The sequence below is a fragment of the Oreochromis niloticus genome, linkage group LG11 (genome assembly GCF_001858045.2).
Source record: "Oreochromis niloticus isolate F11D_XX linkage group LG11, O_niloticus_UMD_NMBU, whole genome shotgun sequence".
Classification (NCBI taxonomy): domain Eukaryota; kingdom Metazoa; phylum Chordata; class Actinopteri; order Cichliformes; family Cichlidae; genus Oreochromis; species Oreochromis niloticus.
In genome coordinates this window covers 35,625,548-35,652,765 of record NC_031976.2, presented here as the reverse complement: position 1 = coordinate 35,652,765, position 27,218 = coordinate 35,625,548, and the positions used below count along the sequence as shown (strand labels likewise).

General features: G+C 44.2%; 2 protein-coding genes and 2 long non-coding RNA genes across 9 annotated transcripts; 2 read left to right on the top strand and 2 right to left on the bottom strand.

Moving 5' to 3' along the window:
• Positions 1 to 369: 369 nt before the first annotated feature.
• On the top strand, positions 370 to 4,394 carry LOC112848172 (uncharacterized). Its single transcript, XR_003222140.1, has 2 exons — positions 370 to 2,806; positions 2,915 to 4,394. It is a non-coding gene; the product is annotated as an uncharacterized LOC112848172 (long non-coding RNA).
• On the bottom strand, positions 4,051 to 20,615 carry mtx1a (metaxin 1a). Its single transcript, XM_003451239.5, has 8 exons — positions 20,470 to 20,615; positions 13,353 to 13,422; positions 13,189 to 13,268; positions 10,398 to 10,490; positions 10,134 to 10,316; positions 6,594 to 6,670; positions 6,041 to 6,198; positions 4,051 to 4,520 (listed from the first exon to the last, which is right to left on the bottom strand). The coding sequence occupies exons 1-8, from the start codon at positions 20,548 to 20,550 to the stop codon at positions 4,285 to 4,287; spliced, it is 978 nt and encodes a 325-aa protein (XP_003451287.1). The 5' UTR covers positions 20,551 to 20,615; the 3' UTR covers positions 4,051 to 4,284.
• On the top strand, positions 19,588 to 22,603 carry LOC106098692 (uncharacterized). The gene is made up of 2 exons (XR_001224957.3): positions 19,588 to 20,288; positions 22,316 to 22,603. It is a non-coding gene; the product is annotated as an uncharacterized LOC106098692 (long non-coding RNA).
• LOC102079872 (sialic acid-binding Ig-like lectin 10) lies at positions 21,200 to 27,130 on the bottom strand. 6 transcript variants are annotated; one of them, XR_003222136.1, is made up of 8 exons: positions 26,545 to 27,130; positions 24,803 to 25,177; positions 24,458 to 24,721; positions 23,976 to 24,060; positions 23,767 to 23,891; positions 22,432 to 22,480; positions 22,081 to 22,199; positions 21,523 to 21,546 (listed from the first exon to the last, which is right to left on the bottom strand). XR_003222136.1 is itself a non-coding variant. In XM_025911359.1 (7 exons), the coding sequence occupies exons 1-7, from the start codon at positions 26,594 to 26,596 to the stop codon at positions 21,495 to 21,497; spliced, it is 1,128 nt and encodes a 375-aa protein (XP_025767144.1). In that variant the 5' UTR covers positions 26,597 to 27,130; the 3' UTR covers positions 21,200 to 21,494. The 6 variants fall into 6 exon arrangements, 2 of the variants coding, with proteins under 2 accessions (XP_025767144.1, XP_025767145.1); XM_025911359.1 differs by lacking the exon at positions 23,767 to 23,891 and having other exon boundaries at positions 21,200 to 21,546; positions 22,286 to 22,466; XR_003222139.1 differs by lacking the exon at positions 23,767 to 23,891 and having other exon boundaries at positions 22,432 to 22,466.
• Between the last annotated feature and the right edge of the window lie 88 nt (positions 27,131 to 27,218).

The following is a 27,218-nucleotide window of genomic DNA, read 5'->3' as shown; positions in this document are numbered from 1 at the left end:
TAAAAACACTGAGAGAGAAAGTTTTTTTTCATCAGTCAAAGTTAATTTTTCTTTTGAATGAAGTGAAACATCTGCACACATCACTGTTTTTGTTTTTGCGTTAACAAACAGAGAAGCAGCTCGGATCAGATTACATAACAGCGAATGGGAGGTCGAGAATCAGTTTAGTGCCTGATGACTGCAGCTGTGAGGGCAGTAAACAGAGCACTCCTCCATCCATCACAGCAGGTCGGAGGTCAGGTGTCAGAGGTCAGGAGCTGCCTCCCAGTAGCTCTGCTGTCCGTACAGCCCTTGTGTTCTGGGACCCTCATTTAGTCCTGCAGGGGGCCAGCTGAGGGTCCAGGACCAGACTGTGACATCCCTGTGTGCAGGAATCTTGTGTGAGTTCAGAAAATAATTTACAAGAAGAATTAGAAGAAAAACGTCCGTCTGAAGAAAACTGAGGCAGTGATGTAAGCTGAGACAGTTTCACCCCGAGCTACAACTGCATCAGATAACCACACACAGGGGAAGGAAGTCCCCACATGCTGAGAAATCATCAGCGCACTACCCAACACTGTAGTTGCTCTAGTCCAAATTTATAGCAGAAATAAACCTGTTCATATGCTGATATAAAGTTCCTTTAGCCTATATGAACACTTTATTACTCTAAAAACCATACAGGAAGTGATTTTAAAAAAAACCCACACGCACTTTAAACGAAGTTTTAGGCCTTAAGAGTAGAGTTTGAGCAACAGGTGGATGGTGAACAGGCAGTAACCTCATCTAATGTAAGTCCTAGAAGTTCTGGAAGTGGACCTCTGTTCAATCTTTTTGGATGGCTAATGGAATAAGCTGAAAAAACACATGGCATGCTGTGCGATACGTCCCACACGTTTGTACTTCAGTGTACATACAAGATTTTATTAGCCTGATGCTGCAGTGATTTGCAATTTAATTCAATTTTATTTATACAGCACCAAATCACAACAAGTCACCTCAAGGTTCTTTATATTGTAAAATAAAAACCCTACAATAATACAGAGAAACACCCAACAATATGAGCCCCTATGAGCAAGTGCTTTGGCGACAGTGGGAAGGAGAAACTCCCTTTTAACAGGAAGAAACCTCCGACAGAACCAGGCTCAGGGAGGGGCGGGGCCATCTGCTGCAACCGGTTGGAGGTCGTCTTTACAGGCAGCCTACTAACCAAGTTAGCCAGCATGCTAAAGCTGAGACCTCAGTCTAAAGTCTGTGTGTGATATCCAGAGATGGGCAGTAATGCGTTACTGTAATCCAATTACTTTTTTCAAATAGCAAGTAATGTAAGGGATTACTATTGCAAAAAATTAGATTACTGTTACTTTAGCACACTGCGTTACTAAACTCTTATGATTTTGCTTATGACATTATTTTATTTTATATGCTGGAATATGCAGAAAATAGGCTTCAATGTTAAACAATTTCTTCAAGTCAAAGACTGTTGTATATAATTTAATTTTTGCTTGATGCATAAAGTTAAAAGATTAAAAGTAATAAAACAAGTTTTAAAAAGAGGCTTTCCATTTGATTCACTTTTATAAGATAATTATGCATAAAAAATAGAATTGGGCTGCAGGGATTGGGCTGCTGCTTTATTACACATTCAGGTTGTGTATCATGTTTTTAAAAAGTAACTAAGTAACTCATTACTTTTGAAAATAAGTAATCAGTAAAGTAACAGGATTTTTTTGGAGAAGTAATCTTAATTAGTTACTAATTACTTCTTTCAAGTAACTTGACCAACACTTGTGGTGTCTGGTGTATGTCATACAGAGTCAGCTGATCTGAAACACATTTGATTTACAAGGTAAGTAAGAAACCATTTCATACAGCTGAGGTAAATGTTGATAAAAGTTCGACCAGCTGTCTGAACTAAAACGTTTGGTTGGTGGGTGGGCGTGTCCTAGATGGGCAGGCTCTACTGAAGGATTCATGCGTGAAGTATTACTCAAGGCCAAACTGGCAAAGACTGAGAGGCATCAAGAGGTCGCAGGGCCCTGCAGCCAAACAAACACACACACATGAAAACATCCAGGGATTCATGAGTTTAATGTTTCTGAAGTCCTCATCACAACCGTGACTGAACACAAAGTAAGAGCAGGAGGTTTCCGGGCTCCCGTCCTGATGCCCGTCGGTGTTCCTGATGTAAACGAGAGAAGCGAGCTTCAGTGAAAACGTAACGTGGGAGTGATTCTCGATGAAATCAGCAACGCAAAGAAGGCGAGCTCTCGGTTTGTGCTGCGGTCCTCCCTGCAGGCCTCCTCTCACGCTTTCAGACTGTTTGTTTCCGACTCCAGTGCGTTGCCACGGAAACCCGTGTTTAACAGCAGGTGAGGGGAGGAAGGAAACGCCACCTCTCCACCTCCAGCCCTCCGGCTCCTTTTTGCCTCCTCAGTCTGAAGCAAAAGTGTGTGAAGAGTGAAAAAGTGTCACACAGAGTTTGTAATTCAGTCTTAAATGCGTCTGGAGAAAGAATCCAGCTCCTCAAACTGCTTCCAGATCAGCTCATTAAGCCCAGCAGAGCAGGAGGGGGGGGCACTCACATTAACAGCACGCAGCGGGCGAACAGAAGCCAGGCCAGGATTCCTGCGAGGTGGCGTCATGTGCAGCTGTACGTCCCCGGGGTCCAGACCCGGTCAGGACGGGTGGAGACTCAGGGTGGAGGGGTGGGGCTGAAGTCAAAAACATTAATTTCTATTATCCTGACATGTGGATGTTGTCTGCTGTTGTTTCATTGTCCAGTTTACGGTAGAATCACCTCTCGTGACCTCTCGTTTCAGTCAAAGTGAGTCCAGATGATTCCTACGTCTCATTTTCAGCAACATGTTTTCATTCTTAAACTGTGGCTTAGCATGATTAACAGCTCAAATAATAATCCTTATTTATCTTACAGCGGACCGTGACGCAGCTCCCCCGGTTTCAACCTGTCTGAAAACTTTCTTCTGATTGGCTCAGAAGATTTGAACAGAAGCAAGAAGGGAGCATACTGGATCAATAAACATCACGTTGTATAAAATAAGACATTAAATTGCTGTTGAAGCTACATGAGGGATGAAAGTCAGTAGAAGCAAAACAGAATCCATGTGTGTGAATGAGACGGAGGCAGGTGGAAAGGTGAACATGTAAGCAAAGAGAGGAGTTTAAATACCTGGGCTCAACCATCCAAAGCAACAGACAGCGCACAAGAGAGGTGAAGAGAGTGCATGCAGGGTGGAGTGGGTGGAGACGGGTGCCGTTTATTGAGACAGGATAGCAGGAAGAGTGAAAGGGAAGGTGTAAAGATGGAGGTGAGACCTGCTGTGATGTATCGTTTGGAGACGGCCGAGCTGAAGACGTTCAGATGTTCACGAGCGGGATGGACGGGTTTAGAAATGAGTCCGTCAAAGGGACGGAGATGGTTTCAGCACGTGCAGAGAAGGATGGATGGAGCTTCCAGGCAGGAGGAGACTGTGGATGAAGGAGGACATGCAGAGACATGACAGAGGAGGATGCTGGGATAGGAGGAGATGGACGCAGATGATCTGCTGTGGCGCCCCCTACAGCAAGCAACCAGAAGAAAAAGTAGCAGTTGGTGACTGGAACGTTACTGTGCTGGAAATGTGGTAATTTGGACCAAAACCAATAAAACTCCAGTTTGAAAGTCAGTAGAATTCCAGCATGAATAATAACTGGTAACGATTTGTTGTTACATTTGCTCGTTTGGGCACTCTTCTGCTCCTGTGCACCTCCCCTCTGTCATTCGCTGATAACTTCCACAGATGAAGTGAAGACAGCTGCTGGTGACTTTGAGTGGATTATATGGAGAAAATAATTATTAATCAGCTGTTTGGATTCTCCATGAATACTGAATGACCCATCCGTCTTCATTTAAAGCTTTATTCTCTCGTGTTGTTGTCACGTGATAATTACGCTGCAGGCAGAAACATGTTCAGAACAAAGATGCATCAGTAGTGAACGCTGTCAACCTTTCTTCTCCTTATGCTTCATATTAAGAGCAATATGTTAAAAATAGAACGGAACAAAACCATGTGACTCCACTTTTCCTTTAATTCATTTCTGTACATACACCAGCACCGAACTCCACTTCCTGTCCACAGAGGCTCGTTTGTGCGTCGATAAATTATTTTTTCATTTGATAAACTTCACACTGACTCTTCCTGTTTGGTCAGATGGACCCAAACTTTGTCTAACTGCACCTGGATCTTATCCTGAACATTTTCACTGCTGTCCGTGAAGTCCCACGGCGCCCTCTGCCCATCGTCCTCAGCCGTCTCCTTCGTCCTCGTGGTCGTGATGGGAGCCGATGTCCTGTAGGTCGGGCGGCTCCTCCAGCGCCTCGTGATGGGCATGCTGGATTGACACCATGCCGGTCAGCAGGGCGTAGCTCAGCATGGCGCCCAGAGCCACCAGAGCAGACAGGAACTGCTTCCTCCGCTTGTTGGGAACGTGGTCGAAGTCTCCGCCTTCAGACTGGGAGGAAGTCTTCTGACTGAAGCTCTCTGGACCAAAAAACAACAACAACAACAACAACAACAACGGGGAGAATGTCAGCCGTGTTTCTACTGTGTTTCTACTCTAGGCAGTTGATGCTCGCTCACGGTGGCTTTGCTAACCGCAGCGTGAAACACTACATCACAGCTGCTGCTGCACTTTGGTGCCATTTTGGCTCATCATGCACATTCTGATTTTTTCTGCCTCGGTTGGGTTGGAAATACAAGTGTGAGGACGGGGCTACTGCCGTATCAATGCAGAGATTCCCACAGGACACATAAAGAAATCACTGCAGCAGAAACGAGAATTCCTGTGGAAAACTTTGCTTCTCGTCTTCCTCATTTCTTTCTGGAGCTGTGATCATGCAGCAGCTCCAGAGAGCCCGGCGTGCCTCGAGCACCAGTTTAAACACTTATGTGTTGATGTCAAAGTTTCCAGGAGCAACAAACAAAATGTCAACCACAACAACGAGTCAGTGTCACATTACTGAAGTATAAGACCATCAGGAAATGTACCGCTGCAGGTTGCATTAACACGAGTTACAATTCAAAAGCTCTCAGGATAATTCATGGCGCAGGGTTTGTGGTTATGGTTTAGGTTTAAAGCTGAACCATCAACGATGACAAGCACCCTGACCCTTGACCCCATGCCCTTAGAACATGTGACTGGATTTTTAAAAATTGTTCTTCCAAATGAAACACTGTAACTAAAAAAGGCTGTTTTTAGTCTCCCAAACATACCCGAATGTAACAGCTGGTTCAGCAACCATGAAATCTCAGAGTCAAGTGCTCGGCCACAGATTTGTGGGTTGATGTTGTATTCTCTTTGCTTTACAGCATAAAGCAGGACTGTTGTGGTGAACTGGTGCTTCATAATTAAATCTCAATTGAATTGGGAACTTAAGATGTTTTCCACTGGTGTCCTCGCTCCCACAGCAGGAAACGCTCCACTCACAAGCATTCGACTACTGGAAATACTCTGAAATGAAAGCGAGCTGGGAGCGTTTCAGACGGTGTCAAATTCACAACCAAAACTTTCTAAAAGGCACCAACAACAAAAATCTCTCCAACAAAACAAACATCGTCTTTGTGACAGCGCTCCGATAATCATCCCGGGTCTTTTTCCCCTAAGTGTTACAAAAATGTCTTGCCACATTTCCCCCAACATGTTTTCCTGATGTCATCTTCGTTCTTCATTAGTGATGGCAGAAGTCAAACAGCAGAAAACATTTGCACATGTTTCAGGCTAAAATGAGACAATCTGTTTAGAGTGACGGTTTACACGATGTCACATCAATCTCAGACGGATAAACGATTCCAAAACATCTCAGAGGCAAAAAATGCTGACGGGCTTGAACTTGAACTGTTGTTACTTCTCTTATTAATGGTTTCAGACATCTCGCTCTGAGAGTTTGACTTTAAAGTCTGCGAACAATTTGTCCGAAGATTAAAACGTCTTGAAGTGAGCGGGACGGCGTCCAGCCTCGGCCTGGAATCGAGAAGTCTGCTTGGACTGTTGTGTGCCTCACCTCGGCCGTCTTTGGGGAAGTAGAGCTGCAGGATGTTGGTGCAGAAGTTGGTCAGGTTGTCGAGAGATTTCAGATGCTGCTGTAGTTTCCCATTGGGCAGTTTGCACTTCAGGATGGGCGCCAAGTGACCAAACACGTAGGCATCGAGAGAGGAAGGCCTGCAGGGAGAAAATCTTATTATGGTCAAAGTCCAATAATCTGGTGTCACGACTGCAACACCCAGCGACAAGTACTGTGTACATCACTGTAAGGTACATAAAGAGGACAGACTTGCCTGTCTACAGGCACCAAGAGTTTTTACCAGAGTTAATATGATACATAAGTGTTTTTCTGATGTTTGATGTTAATTCAAAATGATTGTCTAACGTATATTTGATCCCCTTCTCCTGAACCACTTCCAGCGGGCCCCGGGTCTCCTCCTGGGTGGAGATGCCTGAAACACCTCTAGAAAAGCCTTTACCTTAGTGACTATTTTTAAAGTTTCCCCGGAGTAATGCAAGCCTGTGAGAAAAGCCAACTTCCAGTGATGGAGTGAACGTGTGGATGAACTTACGAGTCTCCAAAGAAGAATTTGTGAGAGCCGAGCCGCTGGGACAGCAGGTTCATGCACTCGACAGCATCTCGGTACAACTAAAAACCACAAGACAGACACAGAAAGACAAAACTGGGTCAAAGCCAGAAGCTTCAGTTTATAAATCAACAATATCTGTAAAAAAGGCTCAAAAGGTGCAAGAATTCTGGTTCTGCTAAAAAGCTGAAAACTAAAAAACTCTGGGCCAGTTTTGTTGTGTTGAACTGGTGCTTCTGGGGGGTTTCTGGTCCTGGTACTGGGACGGTAGAAGAGAGGCCTTAGGGTACCCAGAGGTGTCTTCATATCTGGCCTTTTGTCCCACCAGACTTTACAAGATGGAAAGTGCCCCCGATTTCCAACCTTTAACCTTAAATCTGCCAAGGTTGCAATGGAGTCTTGAGCTGATGTCATGCTTGTGACCTTGGTTCTCCTTGTCTGGAGCAAATTTCCTGCAGTTCATTGTTCCTCCTCTCACTGTGTACACAGCTGTTCCATTACCAGCTCCTCTGACTTAGTGCTATTGACACAAAGCATTAAAGATCCAAGAGCCACCATAAATTTAACTGTGAAAGCTAAAGCAAGGAACTAACATGGCCAAGGTCAAAGGTCTGTGTCCAAATCCTTTGCTGAAAGTCTGCACCGTGTGATGCCTTTTACGACCACAGAGGGTTTTTTCTCCACTGGAGACCTCCAAAGACAGCATATGAATTCCTGTCTTCATGCCTTAGAAACTCCTGTGACTGACTGGTGAGGTCAGGTTATACCAAACTGTCTTTGATACGGTCATTTAGAAAGGGCTTCTCAAACATGAGTGTTATAGTCATGAGTACAGCCAAACGTTCACCAAAGTCATCAAGATTTACTTGTGCGATGTGTTTTATCTCCAGGGGAAACGTGTCTGACGGCCTCATTTTTCTGGAGCATCCAAACACACCTCAGACTTTATCAGTGAAATGACCCAATAGCTGCGTCCCAATTCAGGGGCTGCATCCTTCGGAGGCCGCATTTGAAGGCGATTACGTCACAGCCAGGCGATGAAGGCTGTCCCAACTCAAAGGCTGCTCCAAATGCGGTCGACAAATGCGTCCTTCATTTCCCCGAATTTGAAGGATGGGTCAGTGTCCTTCGTGGCCCACCATATCCCAGAATTCATAGCGCAGCTCAGCCAATTCCAGTTTCCAACAATGGCGGCCGCTACTAAGTTTTAATATTACTCTTATTAATCTTTCTGGGTCTCAAAATAAACGTTTAACATATTTTCAGGTGAGAAAGTAGCTGTGTAAACTTCAAATATCTGCTCGGTTTATCAAGGTATTGCATATTTGCAAAAGTGCTCCGACGTTTTCGGAGACGTCTGTTACCCACCAGCTCGATAGCAGACCAGGAGGTCGAGGGTCACTAGAGCCGGCGAGAACAGCGGACTCCTGGTTCATCATTTTCAAACACCGCGTGGTCTTTCGCTACTCAGGTTAAACATGATATATAAGTCAGATTTTTTCAGTGTTTTATTTGTTCCTGAGTAAATCAGTTTGGCTGAGATTAAAGTTCTAGTTTTCACACAGCTGAATAAACGTCAAACAGAAAACTGATTAAACAGACGTGTGAGACGGTCGAGAGTTTAGTCCAGTGTGCTGTTATATTTTAGACAGCAAGGAGCAGACGGCCGAGTTTATTAAACTCCACCGAGACAGCGGTGACGCAGATCTGAAGGCTAGACCGTCCCATTTCACAGCCTCGCACTTCCGGCCTTCTTAGTCTTCGGAGGACGCGGCCCACGTAGACCGCGAAGGCCGGGTCCTCAGGAGGATGCAGCCCCTGAATCGGGACACAGCCTCTGTGTAACAGGTGAGCATTTCAGGCAGTTCTTCTACGATTTCCCTCCAGATGACGGAAACACTCAGCACTACATTCATATTTTAACCAGTCAGTATTTTAAAGAGCGTGACATCAAATTAATAATTGAATTATCGAAACGTTAACATTATGCTGGCGTGTTTTTGGCCCAGCTTCCATTTGTATCAGCCGCTCGGGGCATGCAAAGCGCCGGTTCATGCAGATGACCAGAGCTTATGATATACTGGATGCAGGCTTGTAGTGACACCAGTCCTCTAGCCCACAGTCACTATTTTAATCACTTAAACTGTTTCACTGCTTAATGCTACAGTCAGCAGTTTGAGGTTATTTAATCAAAAATAATTTTGTAATCATATATGTCGATGTAATGTGTAACTTCCAATAAAATGAGACTTTCTCAAACTTTGATTTAATCCATTATAAATACAGCCGTCACGCTGCTCTGCTGTCTCGAACACAGTGGCCAAAACGGACATCGCCCTTCCACTGAAACACGTTTTAGACATGTGGCTAGAAACCGGCCGCATGCGCAGGATTACAGCGGTGAAGGCGAATTTTAATTCGTGTCTGCATGAATGCATGTGTCAAGCAAAGAGAGAAGCCCTCAAGGCTTTCAGTTACCATCTGATAGTCTACACCCACAACCATGGTGAAGCGGTACTGTGGTTTGAAAATCAGTTACAGGCCAGAAGCCCGACCATTCCTTCTTCATATTTCTCCTGGGATCATAAATATCCACAGAACACTTTCTGCCAAACTGTGATTCAGATGTTGTCCAGATCCCCTTCTTGGATGGACCATCAGACCAACTGATGTTATCACCCTCTGGCTCCATGACTGACTTTTTTCCTCTAATTCACTCTGCTTCCCAGCGTTTCTATTCCCCTTTCTGTACATACTCAAAATTCCAGCCTCACTGGTTTCTGCTTGTGGAAGAACAGCTTCTCAGCCAGACTACGTCTCTATAAACCATCCACTGTGACGTCTTTATCTTGGTTACAACCTGAAGGGGAGTAAAACTCAGAGGAAACAACCCTGGAAAAGAGGCAACTTCGGCGATCGTTCATTCCTGAAAAGTCAGCTCTGAAGGTTTCCGCACTGACAGGAACAAATTGCTTTTTAACTACCTTCCCCTGAACGCGGCGTGCCCTCTGACCTTTGTCCAAAGCAGACCGGTTGTTCTGCATGTGCACTTTTCCAACAGAAAGCTCCACTGACAAAAAGTTTTCCTTTCAGTCTAGATTCGTTCCAACCACCAGCCCGAACACATGGAAACGATATCTGCGTCTGAACTGGAAAACCGTGGAGCTTCTGCATGTTCTGGTGTTACTGCAGCCGGCTGACACGCAGCATGAAAGTCAGTGTTTCCTTCACAAAAACAGGGGTCTGGTGGACGTTCCACGTACACGGTGACCTCACTTTTTATTCTCATGCTGGAGTTTCAATTCAGGGGAAATTTTTTCACTTCTTTTATAAACACGCTAAAGGACAGGCAAAAAGAATGTATCAAAGATAATAAAGAAGATGAATTTACTGCCTATAAAATATTAAAGAAAGACTTTAAAGCCTGCACAGTATCTCTGGTTCTATGCTCAGACAAATGAGCGGTTTCATTCTGAAGCTGGTAAATCAGAGGAGGGTCGATCTCTTCTGACCTCCTCCCCTCACCTCCTTCTCCAGCTCCTCTCCGGCCTCCAGCCTCTCATCTCCTCGCAGCAGTCGCAGTTTCTCCAGCTGTTGCCGCTGCATTCGTCCCGGCAGGAAGAAGTTCAGGGGGAACGGCATGTGCTCGGCGTACCAGCGCCGAGTCACGTCCACGTAGTTCTTCGGCTCGATCCAGAAGGTGTAAATCTACAGAGGATTGATCCAGAGATTCAGGGACGAGCTCAGAGAAACACACTCTCGGTTCATTAGCAGAGAAACTCGTCTCACCAGAGCCGGCATGAGTTTTTCCTCCATCAGAGAGATGAAGGCCAGGCTGTCGGCGCCTTCCTTGGCCGACAGGTCGTAGTCTGCATTGAATTTCTGGGAAGAAGAAAAAGGATTAAACATCAATAAAACAGGAACAAAGACGAGCACTACAGCGCAGCAGGTTAATGATACTCCAATGAAAGGAAACGGAGCTCAGTGCAGTCGTTTATAAACACTTATAATTTGGGTTGTTTTTTTTTTCTCAATGATTTGTGCATGAATTTAAAAACCAAGAACCGGGCGCACAGCCTGAATTTATTTACCACATCGTATCTTAGCGTCCTCGTTGTCCCATATTATTTACTGCCTCCCTGAACCTCCATGAACTGAAGCTACGTCATGAAGAAGAGTGGGCCAAAATTCCTCCACAACATGAAGTCATGCAGAAGATGATTGCTGCTGAAGGTGGTTCTAAAAGCTGGAAGTGCTTTTCACCGGCCAATCATCGCTCTAAAGACTCGGATAGCAGCAGGTTTTAGGACACGCACAACACTGCAGTTATTTTAAGATGCTGTTTGACAGAATAAGAGCTGGAAACAGGAGCGTGCATGGCTCCATGTTAGCAGGAATATCAGTGCGAAATTAATTTGCATTAATGTCAGTTTTACAACAAGCTGCAAACAGATGACAGTTCCAGCTCTACTTGAATAACAGCAAACAAAGTGTGAGACTCAGTTTCAGACGGCAGCGGCTCTCAGAGTCACGTTCAGTTTCTGAAGCTTCGGTCGTCTGCAGGAACGGCTCGAGTGGAGCTGAAGGTGTTTGTTTTAGTGTGTGTTGGAGGCTTTACAGGCTGCTGCCGTCTCTGCGGTCTGAACCGCTTCCATGTTTCCTCATTAGCACAAGCAGCTGTATACAGTGGCAGCAGCAGGGAAACCAGAACGAGCTGCTGCTGAATTCACGCTCAATGAGCCGCTCTGATAAACAGCTGAGTGCACGCAGCATTAAGAGAACACTTAACAGGTCCTCCTCGTGCACGACCGGAGCCCCGAGGGGCAAGAAAACCCCAAAAAGATGCAAAATGGCAAAATAAAGAAGATGAGAAACAACAAGTTCTGTAAAGAAAGAGAGGAGCTGAAGGACGAGCACAGAGTCTGAAGTCTTCTTTTCTTTTCCTCCGGGCTTCTTCAGCAGCTTTCCTGTTGCTGTGGTTTCTGAACAACCTACCGCATAGAGAAGGCACCGAGCATGCTGGGTAATGTGTTCCAGCTGCTGAACGAAGGCCGTGCTCCTCAGTGAGCGAGTGTGGGTCAGAAACTGCTGAGAGTTTCTTCCTCAAAGATATTCAAGAGCAAATGTCAAAGACGTGCTTCCAGTTTGGGCTTACGATGCTGCTTTAACAGCAGGCCGCACGACGCTGAAGCAAACCTGGAAGCTCGACGGCAGTTTTAGCTCATTTTACTCCAGTGAGCAGGTGCAGAGACACACCCACACTAACAGGACAGCATGTGATCACAAAGCATATCAAACGCCAGCAGGCTGAACACGTCTGAGTCATGCACACCACTCTTCACGTGCACGACTGTGAAATATTTATGATAACGTGTCCAGGTTGGTGTTAAAGTGACTGAACAAGTTCCTTCTCCATCCACACTGTATAAAGATGGAGCTCCACCTCGCAGCGCTGCTCTGATTTCTTTCTGCCTTCTTTCTCCTGCTGAGGTTTAACAGAATTATCAGCTCTGCTGGAATGTGTCTCTGCTGCAGCTTCCTGTTGTTTAATGAGTTTTTCCAACCGGCACACACACACGCACACACACACACGCGCTCACACGCACACACACGCTCACGCACACACACACACACACACACGCGCGCGCGCGCTCACGCACACACACACGCTCACACACACACACACACACGCGCGCGCGCGCTCACGCACACACACACGCACACACACGCTCACACACGCTCACGCACACACACACACACACGCGCGCGCGCGCTCACGCACACACACACGCACACACACACGCTCACACACGCTCACACACACACACACGCTCACACACGCTCACACACACGCTCACGCGCACACGCACGCACACACACACACACACGCTCACGCACACACACACCCCCCCACACACACACACACGCTCACGCACACACACACACGCGCGCACACACACACACACGCTCACACACACACCCCCCACACACACACACACGCTCACGCACACACACACACACGCGCTCACGCACACACACGCTCACACACACGCTCACGCACACACACACCCCCACACGCTCACGCACACACACACCCCACACGCTCACGCACACACACACCCCCACACACACACACACACACACGCTCACGCACACACACACACACACACACACACGCGCTCACGCACACACACGCTCACACACACGCTCACGCACACACACACGCTCACGCACACACACACCCCCACACACACACACACACACGCTCACGCACACACACACACACACGCGCTCACGCACACACACGCTCACACACACGCTCACGCACGCACACACACACACACACACACACACACACACACAGGTCTAGCACTGCACACAGCTGAGACCACAGCAAAGGGAAAAGTTTTGCCTGCAGAAATAACCAGCGGCAATCAGAGTTTTATTCCTCACAGCTCTGCTTTTGTTTTCCATCAATTCTGAGAGCGACGTTTTTATTCTAAAATATCCAACAGAACATTTGAATATTAAAGCTCTTTGTTTCTTCTGTCGGACCGTAACCCTGGGAACGAGGTTTTACCTGTTTTCTGAGGTGGATGATGATGTCAGAGGGTCGGGACAGAGTTTCTTTCTGATTGGTCCTCAGAGCAGGAAGAGAACCTGAAGACAGGAAAAAAAAATCAATAATCACTGTAAACAAAGTCAGAGTTTCTTCTTCGTGTGTCTGCAGCGGAGCCGCCTCACCGCTGGGACTCCTCCAGGGGTTGGAGATCTTTCGAAGTTTGAGAGGAGCTCCAGCAAACTGGGCGTAGGCCTGAAAAAAAAAAAAAGAGAAGAAAACACGACAACACATGAAAAACAAATTCAAACTTCTTTATTTATACAGCACCAACTCCCAACAACAGTCGCCTCAAAGTGCTTTGTACTGTAAAGGCCCTGCAATAAAGAAAAGGACGACCCCCTGTGACCAAGGAAAAAAGAATGAAAGTGAACTTTCAGGAGTCCAGAATCTGCATTTTGCACCCGACACTCGAAACGAATGTCATGTATCGTTTATCCTGGTGTTTAGTTTAGCTTCCTTCTTTGTGTGGGAGCTGTGGGAGCTCTGACCTGCTGATGGACCTTTCAGAAGAAAAGCATCCAGAGGAAAACGGCACCGTCTGGACCTGATTTCATCACAATCCATCCGACGGTTGTTGAGACATTTCAGTCTGAACCGCAGTGTTGGACTGAGCAACATTTCCATGTGTGGAGCCAAGCAGGCAGCATGAGTAAACCCACTCAGACCACACTGACATGATGTCTTCACGGGAAACTCAGACGAGTTCAAGGACTCGTTCAGGTCTGCAGCAGAATCTACAGCCTCGATGTTACGATCAGATCAGACTTTCCAGAGTTCGGACCAGAAAACCTCTGAAAACAAAGCTGCAGACTGAGAGAACCGTCAGTCACCAAGGACAGGACAAGGACGCTCATTATCCGGAGACCTGCTGACCCGAGGCTCAAAGAGCTGCTGTATGACAAACACCTGAAAGCTTCCTGAAGCCTCTCTGTTCGTCTCGTCAGTCAGAAAATCACTGACGCCAATTAGATTTCTGCCAGAAAGAAACAACAACGACCTTATAACGAGGTCCGCTCACATGAAGTTCACTTTTAAGATTCTTTGAATTATTATGCCCACATGTTCCTCTAAAGGTGGGCGTGGCCAAACTTGGAAGCTGGATTCGCTGAATATGAATAATTTTAAATGGTTTATAAAAAGTTGGGAAGCTGTGGAAAATAGGAGGAGCTGAATGTCAGTAAACTGGAGAAAATGGCATGCTGGAGACAAGAAACGGATCAATATTTCCCCGAGTATATTGGTGATATTTATTAGTGCATTTGTGTTCATAGCATTTCATGTTTTCCTGGTGAATCAGAGATTTTTGCCTCGATAATATGCAGTTATGATTGAAAATAACCAAAATGCAACATCACACAATGTTTACTTAATGTTTTCTGTCTTTTGTTAATTGCCTGCAATTTAAAATAAACTACTGTAACGGTCAGAGGATAATTAGTAATGAGCAGCGGGGGATTCGGACCGACTGCTCTTACAGTAAAAGCTGGAGGTGACTCAATTCTTCTGGAAATAAAAAATAAAAGCTTAGCTCAGAGTCGAGAGCCTCGTTCTGCTTTTACAACCAGAAAGAATGAGGAGGAATTTCCCCATAAATGTGCAGCAGTGAAGTCAGAGTATGATGAAAGTGGAGCTGTTTGTTCCACGCAGCTGTGGCAGCGCGTGAGCTGATCTCAGTAACAGATTACAGGCTGCACAGTCACTTTACAGGCGCGATGGACACGCTGGCTGTGCTGAAAACAGAACTGTGTTGGACAATGTGCACTTCTGTGCTAAACAGTTAAATGTAGAAGCTGAAGGATATTAAAAGTCAAAGGAAAATATTCCTCATGACTCCCAGTAAAAATACTAAACGATTCATAACACTGCATCTCACAAATCAACAGATAAAAGCTGAATGTGAGTAAAAAGACATCACAAACAAAACCATGATCCTCATGGTGAGACTGAGCTGCTGCTTTATGTGATACATGTGTGTAATCTGAATAAATACATGAATTAAAAATAGCTTAAAATACTGTAAAATGTATGTTTGATCTTGTACTCCCAGTTCATCCTGTTCTTATATCGTTAGGCTGTATTTCCTTTTTTGTGCATGTTTATAGCGATTGGTCTGCATGAAGCTGAGGTTAAGACAACCTTACAGTAAGTACGCAAAATGTTTAATTTCATGTAGTTTTTGACATTTGGATGAACAAAAAAAAAAGTTTGAACTTGAATAAATTAAACTTCACTATAATATAATAAAATATTTGATGTAATGTAATGTATGGCACTGATGAAGCAGGAGATCAAACACTTCCTGTATGGATGCCTGTGAAGATACTGTTGGAATCTATGAACAAACAAAAAGGGAAAATGCTGCATTACCTGCTTAAAATAACATAACTATCTTAATTATTCAATAAATTATGAAGAATATGATGCATATAATATTTATTAATATGTTGGTTGGAATTGTAACAGTCAAAATTAATATACTGCAGCAGTCTCTCAAACCGTGGTAGGCGGGAAGTCTCCAGATTTAATAATATAGCACATTCTGATTAAGAGATTTCTGAAACATTCAAACGTACAGCTCTGCTATCACTTCCAACATAAATGAAGACAGAAAACTAAACAGCAGTGACGTTTGTAGGGTTACTGAAGTTGGGCTAGCTGCTATATAATGATGTGCTACGTGATCGCTAGCGACACAGCTATGTTAGCATAGCATAAACACAGTGAAGCTGGAGGATGAACGCTAACTTTTTTTCCACTCGATAAAAGGTAACGTGAGGGTTCCTGATGGTTAGGGACAAATGCAATCGCATGGCAGGATGCTGTAAACGGACCAAACTTCAGTCAGGAGAACAACTGAGATAATCCATCCACAATACCAGGTTAGTCATTAATGTACTGCTGCATGGGCTGGGCTGTAGTTACATTGTAAGGGTTTAAAAACTGAGAGAGGCCGACAGTGATCATTGACTGTTTTTAGGGGCTTGTTCAGATTAAAAAGAACAAGATACAAACAATTAAAACATGTTAAAAACACAACAGCCTTAATAAATGCAGAGTAGTTTGGACCTGGAAGGAAGCAGCAGATATCCCACCTAATGTGAATGTTTTAATGCAGTACAGTTGTTATTAATATCACATGTCACATCCTGCTTATGACAGTTAAAATAAATAACATTCATATAAGAAATAAAATTGTCTGTGTAAACTGTATGTGGTGTTAAATAGGCCTGTACTACTGTACTTCAAGAGCCATTTATTTTACGAGGTGGTACTTGTGAAAAGTTTGAGAACCAGTGTGCTACGGCAAAGTGACAATACTCGTGTCACTGCTGGGTGACAGCCTTTTTAATTCAACACCAGCAAGAAGAAGAATATTCCTTCTAAACGACAGTGATGACAGGAAGTACGAAGAAATACGGTTTTTGTAGATGGGACAGCAACTAGGTGGAAGTGTGTCCCTGACCATATTAGGGATATCCCCTCTTGATGACATCACAAAGAGCAGGAAGTGTTGAGTTTTTAACTACTTGTACATGCACCGACCTCATTAAAAGTAATGGTACCAATGTTAAATACGCACGTCCACTAATGTGCGGACTAATGAGGAAGTAAAGAATGGATCATTTTAAAATGAAAAACAAAAACATGGAGTAAAGCTCATCTTTGGGACAGTTTGTAGAAGCTGCTCTTACGTAACGTTTACAGACACCGTCCAGCTGTGAGCGCCTCGGTTCACAGCTGGACGCTCCGATAACAACTCTGACTGAGAGATGCTTAAAAGAAAACACACCTCATCACGCTGCTTCCGTCCAACAGGAAGACACCATTTGACATGATGAGATGCTGAAAGTCTTTCACTTCACCTCTGTGGACGGCTGAAGCCCCGCCTCCTATCTGCTGGGGCCACGCTAAGAAAACCAAGAACAGCTCTGACTGAATGTAAAGTGCAGTAGTGGAGTCACATTTCTCCGGTGGTTTGGAAAAACAGCAGCAGTGACACATTGGTGTTTTCCAACCACTGCTGAGGAGCCCGTCATTACCCAGCATGCACTGCTGCTCTGCTGTCTGATCTCAGTCCAACACAAACATGTTTCAATCAGCTTTAATCACTCAGCAGAGCTCTGAGGCCCTCAGCGCGGTCTGCAGGCGGGGATCATCGTACCCACACTGTCACCAGAGTCTCTGGACCACGGCAGTAATGGAAACTCTGCAGCCACAAAGCATTCTGGGTGGTCACAAGTCTTTAACTACACCTAATGCCTCCACTTAAAGGACAAGTCCGCCATTTTTAAGCATGAACTGAATGACTGATGAGGGAAGATGCTTTTACACGACGGTAGAAAGTCACAGCTCTGCTCCTACAGAACAGGCTCGTTTCTTTGCCTTTGTGGTGACACCGTTCAGCTGGTTAAAATTCAGACACGTGCAAGTGCATTAGCAGCAGCACAGTACTGCACACACTGTGCTGCTGCTGATTATAAAACACAAGATAAGAACATATGTCTACAAAAAAGGCAAGTAGACATTTTTGACCTGTCCATAAGTTTAGTTGTTTGCTCAGACTCAGCTCAGCAGTGTTACTGTTTGCGTCTGCTGGTGCATGCATGGACCATCAGGACACAGGGTAAGGAGCTGGTCAAGTGGGAGGAGCTCAGAGTGGAGCCACTACCAATGCTCTTCTTCAAAAGAACCACTTGAGACGGTTCCAGCTTCTGACCGGGACTCCTCCTGAGCGCCTCCTTTGTGAGACGTTCAGGCATGTCCAGATGGAACTATGGAGACTTGGGGGTGTTTCTCAATTCAGAAGATAAAACTTTTCAGGGACACAGTCCATGAAACAGCCAATGCTTTGCTGTTACATCACCAGCTGTCCTCGCCCTTACACCAGCAGCACCAGCTTAATACACACAGTGACTTAAAGCACTTTTAAAAACACACTGAACCACTAGACTGATGTAAAACTGAATTCTGACATATTAAACCCAATACTGAGGCTGAAGTCTGACGAACATGTAGATTAAAGAATCTCTGGGGCCATCTGGTGGTCATATGAGGAACTACATGTCATTAGAGCTTAAACACTACTGAACAAATCAAAGCAAATGATTCTTTATTGGTGAGAGACCATAGCTCAGATTTAGAATTAATTCATTAATATTATATTATTTAATTAAATGTGAAGAAAACTGATGGATTATTACATCTGGACACTGAATACAGCATGTAATAAAAATACATTAGATAACAGTAGAAAGCTTTAAATGACAAACAAAAAGTTCTTCCTCCCGTCCACTGAGGAGGCGTAAACAGTCACACCGCAGGAACCATGGCACACTGGCACTGCAGCTCTCCCCTCCCTCTCTGGACTCAGCACCAAAGCAGGAGGGTGAGACATGCCCACTGGGGCAAAATCACAGCAGGTCCTGCTAGGCCTGTAACAACACTGCTCTGCTGACTGAAGAGATAGTACATTTAGGGACTTGTAGAGCTGTGTCATATCATATCGTCCACAATAATGCCCAAAGAAATTTTTATGTAATATCATAATACAATATTACAAGACACTTCACCCGTTGCCTACTGGTGGTGGTCAGAGGGCCCGGTGGCGCCAGTGTCCGGCAGCCTCGCCTCTGTCAGTGCGCCCCAGGGTGACTGTGGCTACAATGTAGCTGCCATCACCAGTGTGTGAATGTGTGTGTGAATGGGTGGATGACTGGATGTGTAAAGCGCTTTGGGGTCCTTAGGGACTAGTTAAGCGCTATACAAATACAGGCCATTTACTGCTATAGCAACGCCTTGTGCTCAAATTCCCTGGGACACGCAACAGCGACAGGATCCTGGGCCGAGAGCTACGTCAGCCTCTGACGGTGATTTAGTATCTACAAAGGGAGCGACTGTGAGATATGACAGCTGGTGATGTTACCCACATATAAATAAACAACACACTGAGCTGGGAAATTTGTATCCATCATCAGAAATATAATTACTGCAAATAAAATATCATAATCTAATTTTGAGGGTATATCTCCCACCCTTAGCTTGGTGCACGTTTGGACCATCAACAGCAGCAGATGCTTCACTGCTTCCAGAAAACAGGTTTAGTAGAAGCTCTTAGTCTGAAAAGCCCAAGCAGAGGGAAACCGGCTTGTGTTTAACTCTCATTAATATTTAAAAATATAAAATGTAAAAGACTTTTACTGTATTAATCATCACCAGAAGCTTTTTTCATCTGAGCTGTACTTCACTTCCTACAGGTGAGCTGGACTAACTAAAGCTGGCTCTGAAAGGAGCTCGTTTCCAGCTGCACATCATCGCAGAGATCCTTCCTGAGGATGAGAGCCAGAAATCTGACTTTAGTCAGCACACAGGCACAACTCTACTCATCACTGCGCTCTTAAACTCACTGTCATACAGCACCGCACAACAAAAACAGACCCTGCTGTTATTCAAAACACCACAGAAGGAAAAAGACCCACCAAACAAAACCCAAAGTCCTCCATGGAGTCAGACTTTCCTGCACATCAACACCAGCACTGATTCATGAAACATGAAATTCATGTTTTAATCAGATCAGCTCCAGACTGAATGTGGAGCATTTCTACCTCCTAAAGCTCCACCACGAGCTATTACTGTGTGATACTGCAAATGTAGATGCCGAGTAAATACAGGACCAGTACTGCTGATACCAATACTTTTAACTCATAAAAGCAGCCTATGTACAAGAGAGCAGTGTGTCATGACTCATGAGATGATCTACATACACTGAACTTAGCAGATAGAAACAAAGTATCGATGCTATCGCACTACCATCGACACTATCGATACTTGTATCGATCCGCCCACCTCTACAGGAGCCGAGAGGAACCATGTCAATCAGACTCGTTGAATATTGTTATTATTTTACCGCTGATCGGTCAGAAAACTTCCCGTTTCACCTCCAGCTGAGCCACATGGACATCAAGCTGAATTAATTTAAGAACAAATGAAAGAAAAACGCCGTTTACGCATAACGTCGGTTTATCGCAGTCTGGTTGTGACGCCATCGCCTTACTGTTTACGTGAGTAATCGATCACGCTCCGTGCAGCCGGCAGTTTTATGATGAAACCTCGCTAACGCATGCTGACTGAGGCGTTAGCATTAGCAGCCGTTAGCACAGAGCCGGCCCGCGCCCCTGAGCGTGACCGCGCCCGGACACAGAGCCGGGACCGGGCCCGGTGTCGGTGTGAGCGGACACTCACCAGAACCACCAGGCAGTCGGTACTGACCGACGGCAAACCCCAGTCTCCTTCCCAGCAAAACAACTCATCGGGCGCCGCCATCTTCAACCCGGATGGTGACCTCTCACACCGGAAATAGCTATCAAAATAAAGTCAACGTTTTGTAAAAACGCATTTCAAAGTAAAACTATTTGAAAAGTATTTTTGTTTTAACTTCAATGCACAAAAGTAATCTCGTAAAGAAGAACAAGTAGTTAACTTCAGCTCCAGGTATCCGCTAGCAAAAGTCAGGGTAAGGTCACGTTAGCACCCTGGAAAACTCAGCAGGCGTTCACCAATCACAGCAGGAGGTCAGATAAATAAAGTTATTTATTCTTAGAAAACATGAAGCAGGATGTTCCTCTCAAACAGCATTACTGTTTTCTGTGTAGATAATCCTGGACCATGTCTGAGACCAGTATTCATTTTCATGCTTTTGTTTTTTAAAATAAAAAACTTTACAGTGTGAGCTGTAAGATAACTCCATGAATTCTGCACAAATGCTGAGCTAACACTAGTTTGAATAATGGTTGTAGTCCCATGTTGGACATGTCATTGCATCATGTTGTGGTTTAAAGGAGCATTACTGTATGTGCGTTGTTGTGGAAATGTAATTAACAACAGACACGGTCAGCTGCAATCAACACTCTTTATCATGTGCATGAGTACACGCAGCGAGGCGCTGTCATGCAGTCTCTGAAACAGTCATTGCTCTTGTTTCCTCATAGTTTTAATTTATTTTATAAGGTTTTAAATGTTTGTTTTACAATAAGTACATTTAAAGCCTCCATCAGAAATGAACAAAACAGGTTAAAGGCATGTTTTCAGCTTGTATTGAAGGCAAATATATAATTTTCTGAATGTTTTCAGAATTTCAGCCACAATAATCAACATGCTGCTGTATGAAAGTCAGACTGAAGCTGCAGCAAACGGAGCTTCTGCAGCTCCTCCTGTCGTCTCTGTGTTTCATTTGGTTCTGTGGCTGTGAGTGAGAGGTGGCTTCTGCCTCAGCTGGCTACTGTCGAGTAGATGACGGCGTCCTCGCCCTCGCCCACGTGCCTGAAAGAAAAAAAACACAAATTGAAAAGCGAAACAATTTTTTTTTTAGTTATTGGAGCTTTTATAATCCATTCTCTTCTGCTCATTGTTATCGGGGTCGTGGGGGCCTACCCCACACCTACATGGGCAATTTAGAATGACCAGCTAACCTAACCCCACTAACTGCATGTGTGTGGACTGTGGGAGGAAGCTTCCCACAGTCTGAGGACCTGGAGAGAACCCACAAGAGTTTTCTGAAAATATGAGACAACTTGTTCTTATTTAAAGTTATCAGATTAAGTAGTTTTCTTCTGTTTACGGGGCGTAGTTAATACGTAAATGTTTGTTTTTTTGTACAAAACTCACATAAAATGTTTTTGGAACTGGATTAAATGCATTAAATACAAAGTTCACACAATTTTTATAATTTCTTTATTTATTAAGGACTGAGTTCCTTCTTTAGTGTTTCTGTCACGTCTGAAAATCTAAAACCTCTGCTGGGTGAGACCAAACAGATGTTTCCATCCCTGCAGCTGACACATCTGTCTGTCCTACCTGCTCTCCTGTTTTTTCTGTGTGAAGTGGAAGGAGGCGTAGCTGACGTCCTCCACAGCTCGGCTGGTTTCCTGTTGGTCTTCTTGTTTTTGAATGTTGCTGTAAACGTTACCAGGATGCTGAAACCACAGACAAGAGTAAAAATAGTGAAGACGACAGAAACACAGAAAGATGCCTGTTAGCGATTAACTCGTAAAGGAATCACTGATCTTCGTCTTCTTCTTTCTCCCTTCAGATGTGACCACAGCGGATCATCTGCCTCCACCTCACCCTCTCTCGTCTGTCCTGTCACAACACCTGTCTCCATCATGAATTGGATAACCGAGGATGTTCCTCCCATCAGTAACTCACCTTCAGCTGTCTCACCTCCAGCCGCTCTCAGCTTCCTGTAACAATATGACTGATATCACAATAAAATGTCAAAAACTACAAAGAAAAAAGGAGAACGTGTAAAAATGTGTGAGTAGCTGCTCAGAATAAAACAGGGACTCATAACTTTATGTGTTTACTGTCGTCTGGAATAGGGCTGCCACGATTAGTCGACTAGTCACGATTACGTCGACTATTAAAATCGTCGACGACTGATTTAATAGTCGACGCGTCGTTTGAAGCTTTGTAAGATCCCAAAAAACGCAGGAGTAAGTAGTAGGATTTAAGAGTGTAATGACGGACTGAAACAGAAGATGGCAGCACTGCATGTACAAGGATGCCAGCTGCCGTTAAACCCCGAAGAAGAAGAAGCTGTGTCCCAGAATTCATAGCGCGGCCCTGCTCAGTTTTCAACAATGGCGGCAGGTAGTTAGTTTTAATATCACTCTTATTATTCTTTCTGGGTCACAAGATAAACGTTTAACATATTTTCAGGCGAGAATGTAGCTGTGTAAACCTCAAATATCTGCTCAGTTTATCAAGACATCACATATTTTCAAAAGCGCTCCAACGTTTTCTGAGACGTCTGTTACCCACCAGCTCAATAGCTAGCTGGGGTTGACGGCTCACTAGAGCCGGTGAGAACACCGGACTCCCGGCAAATCGTTTTCAAACCCACCGCCGTCTTTCGCTACTCAGGTTAAACACGATATATAAGTCACTTAGATAACTTAAAAATGATATTGTTTGGCTTTTTTTTAGTATTTTATTTGTTCCTGAGTAAATCGGGTTGGCTGAGATTAAAGTTATATTTTTTACACAGCTGAATAAACATCAAGCAGACAACTGATTATCAGAAGTGTGAGATGCTCGAGAAAGTACTCCGGTGTCCTGTTATATTTTAGATAGCAAGGAGCAGATGGCTGAGTTTTTTGAACTCCACCAAACAAGCTACAAATGTCATTAAAATTTAATAAACGTATCATCTTGTCTTTAATTTTAGTTAGCACATACCTTAAACACTTAAATCTGTAAGCTAATGATAGTTATATAAGAGCAGATGCATGCTGGTGAAATAAGCTGTACGTTTTACGTCCAATGGATGCATGATCTGATTAGTCGACTAATCGCAAAAATAATCGGTGACTAGTCGACTATCAAAATAATCGTTTGTGGCAGCCCTAGTCTGGAATAAAAAAGTACTTTTGATAAATGTTTGACTCTGTAGGTCTAAAACTGTTTTGTTTGAATTATTTAAATAAAATAATTCCTGTGTAGCACAACAGGAAATCCACAGTCACAGGATTACGTCTTTACCCTGACCAAGCAGCTCGAGCTGGATTTGAACCAGATTTCTTCTGATAGTCCTTCCTTCCCCCCGCTGTGCTGTGGGCTTTATGTTGACACTTAAACAAGCTGCTGATACGAAGCTCAGCTGTCCCCTTAAATGGCAGTTACACAGATGATTTAATGCAGATACAAGCACCTTCAGCTGCTACTGAAGTAGAACTCAGACTGATTTGTACCTTTTGATGATGAAGAGTATGAGCGCGATCACAGCCAGCAGGACAACAAACACCACACCAGGTATCGGAGGAAGGTTACCACCAGCTGTAACAACAGAAATGATACATAAAGAAATGTAGAAATAAAGCTGAAGTTAAAAATATGTTCTCAATAACCTGTTTTTGTATTTATTTATATATATTTAACTTTTCATCGTCCATATAATTTATCCTGAGTGATGAGTTTGTGACCTGGATGACAGATCATGTTTCCTAATTTAGCCATCTGCTAAGTTTTTATCTGACATAATGTCACATGGTGCTTCTGACGTTTGGTTTACAGTCAGAAAAGTGTTTCAAAAGAAAAACTGCTTAAACAAAAACCCCAAACATAAATTTCTAAAAACATCAGCCTCTGCGTTTCTGTAGATGACTGTCAGATCTCTGTAGGGTGGGTGTTCTCAGTCTGGATGACGTCTATGAAATGTGAAAACTGAACAAACCTCCAGCCTCCTCCTGCAGGCTGTACGGCTCAGACAGAGTCTTCATGTTCTTCTTCAGAGCACAGGTGTAGTTCCCAGAATCCTCTGCAGTCAGAGAGTAGAGGTGGAGGGAGGGGCCAGTCTCTGAGAGGCCGTGGCCATCTTTGAACCAGGTGACCTCCAGTTGGTGGAAAGTGCAGACTGAAGCACAGAGCAGTGTGACGGTTTCACCTCTGCTCAACTTTTTATCATCACTGGAGCTGATTATTATTATTTTAGTCGAATCTAAATTCAAAGTGTTCATTAGTTTCACGAAATGCTCATTTATATTTATTTATTATTAATGTCAGGATATTTTTCTCTCACCATCAACTCTGACAGTCACTCCTGTCGTGTTAGTAAAATGTCCTTCAGGATGATCAGCTTCCATCCTGAAGCGAAAGGTTGCGCTGTCTCCCTGCTGAACATCTCTGATCTGTAAAGTGCAGTTTGTCTTCATGTCTCCCAGATATTGATAACGAGGATCGTTGTTTGTTGAGTTACTGTCAAACACAGACGGAGTGCTGCCCTGACAGATCTCATGGTTCTGACACCAGCGGACTCTGACGATCTTTAGTGGAACTTCTCTCCCACCATCACTGAAAGACTTCAGAGGTGTGAAGGTGCAGGGGAGGGTGACAGTGGATCCTCTGACAGCACAGGTAGACGTGAAAGGATAGATCACAGTTTGACCCACAGCACCTGGAAACAGAGGGTTCAAAGATAAAAACTGATAAAGAATTATGATTTATTTGAAATTACAATTTAATGACCTGTCAGGTCACGCTGATGATGCAAAGTTATGTAGCCTGGCTAGAAGTGGCAAGTACTTTCATTTTCCCAGGCAAGAGGCCACAAACTGGACTGTATAGTTCACATATGGTGAAGCACAGATCACCTCATTGGCTGCTGATGTTTCTGGTTGAAAAACACTGAGAACAGTTCCAGAGGCAAAGCTGCTGCAGGTTTACAAAGCTGTCATCATCAACAACTGTCAAGAAGAACAACTGCATGAACGCCTAAACACACGTGTACACAGAACTGGACACACAAGCTGTCCTATCTGATATCAACCCCCTCATAATAGTGTCAGGTCATTTGTTGTTGCATCAGTTTATCAGTTGTTGGATTTTTATTTTTGTACATGTAATGTTAACAGTTTCCTGTGTGAAAGTGGTGTTCACTGTAAATATTGCAGGGCTGTATTATCAGGTCGAGATCCTGAGTCGGTATGTAGATGATCTGGATAGGGCAACCAGCAGAGCAGCTGGTACTGGAATAACTGGGACAGCAGTTATTATACGGGGGAGAGATGTTCCACAGTTTGAATACATGGATCTCTGCAGGCTCTCTCTCTCAGTCTATAAAGCTGTCTTTTTGCTCTCTCTCTCGCTCTCTCAGTTCATTGTATTTGTCACTCACACAGATCACTGTGGTGTTATGAGATGATTGTAGCACGTCTGACTGGTCTCACTGGTGAGTCTGTCCAGTACTGACTGCCTACCCGACCGCAGATCTCACAGCACGTTACTGTTCAGCAGCAGACTGAACCACAATCAACAAGACACTTAGTCCGAGTCCACAACTCAGCTGTTTAACTCCTGAACCACCTTTAGGAAAGTCCAGAGCATCAACAGTTACCTGACAGTGAAGCAACCAATCACAGGAGAGCAGAGCGACATTTCAACTGATCCAATCTAGAACAAACATTTCTTTAACCTTAATTATAAGACAAGCAGTACAAAAACCTCAGAATAGTAGTTTATTATCAGAAATAATGTTACAAAATGTTTGTGTGAAAACTAAAAGTAACGTAAAAAACTTCTCCTTTTTATTTCCCCTCAGCAGCTTTAAGGTGGTTAATGATCACATCCACCTCTAAAGCTACTCGATCACTTTATCGATCTTCTACATTCAGACTCACATATCTGATATGTGGTTTCTGCTTTTGTGGCTTTAAGCAGGATTTGGATGCAGAGCAGCAGCAGCGAGCGAGTCAAAGTAAAACTCTGAACCCTGTTTTCACTGATCGTCACTAAAACAGGATCAAAATAAGACTTGAGTCTTACCTGCCAGCAGGAACATGAAGCTCCACAGAAGGTTTTTGTCCCAAACTGCCATCCTTAGTTTCTGCTGTGGCTCTGCTGCAGTCAGAGGAGCGAGCAGAGAGTAAAGAGCTGGATGATGAAATGAGGCTTTTGAGGAAGTCTTCTCACTGATTTGTTTCTTGTTTCGAATCTGAGAAGGCCGCTTTTTTAGAGTAACTTCCCTGGAAACACATTTTCACACTTCATATGTCATCAGGCCACATCCTGAAAATGATAAATTAAAAGACCAGAACAGTTCCCACAGAAACTGAGCTTCACGAGGAAGGTTTCATATTCAATATCAGGAATATTGGCAAGATGCTGCAGAAGAAACGATGAGCGATGCACAACAGTCAGCTCATGAGAGCGAAGCAGTGATGAGTCAAAGTGATACAGCCTTGGTTACCCTGGCCCAGTACTGTTCAAGCGTTTGAGTTTTTACCCACCGACAGTTCAACAGTCTCTCACTGTAAACACAAGCTGCCGTCTTTCATCGTGTGCTGTGTGAAACAACAGGATGAAGGAAACTTCCTCTGCTGCGTCTCGAGTGGTGAAACTGTGGTGTTGTTGGTTTTCAGCAGCTTCCACAATCCAATAGCTCAAATGTTGCACAAATAAATCTTCCTCAATCAGAACTCAGATTAAAATGATAAGTC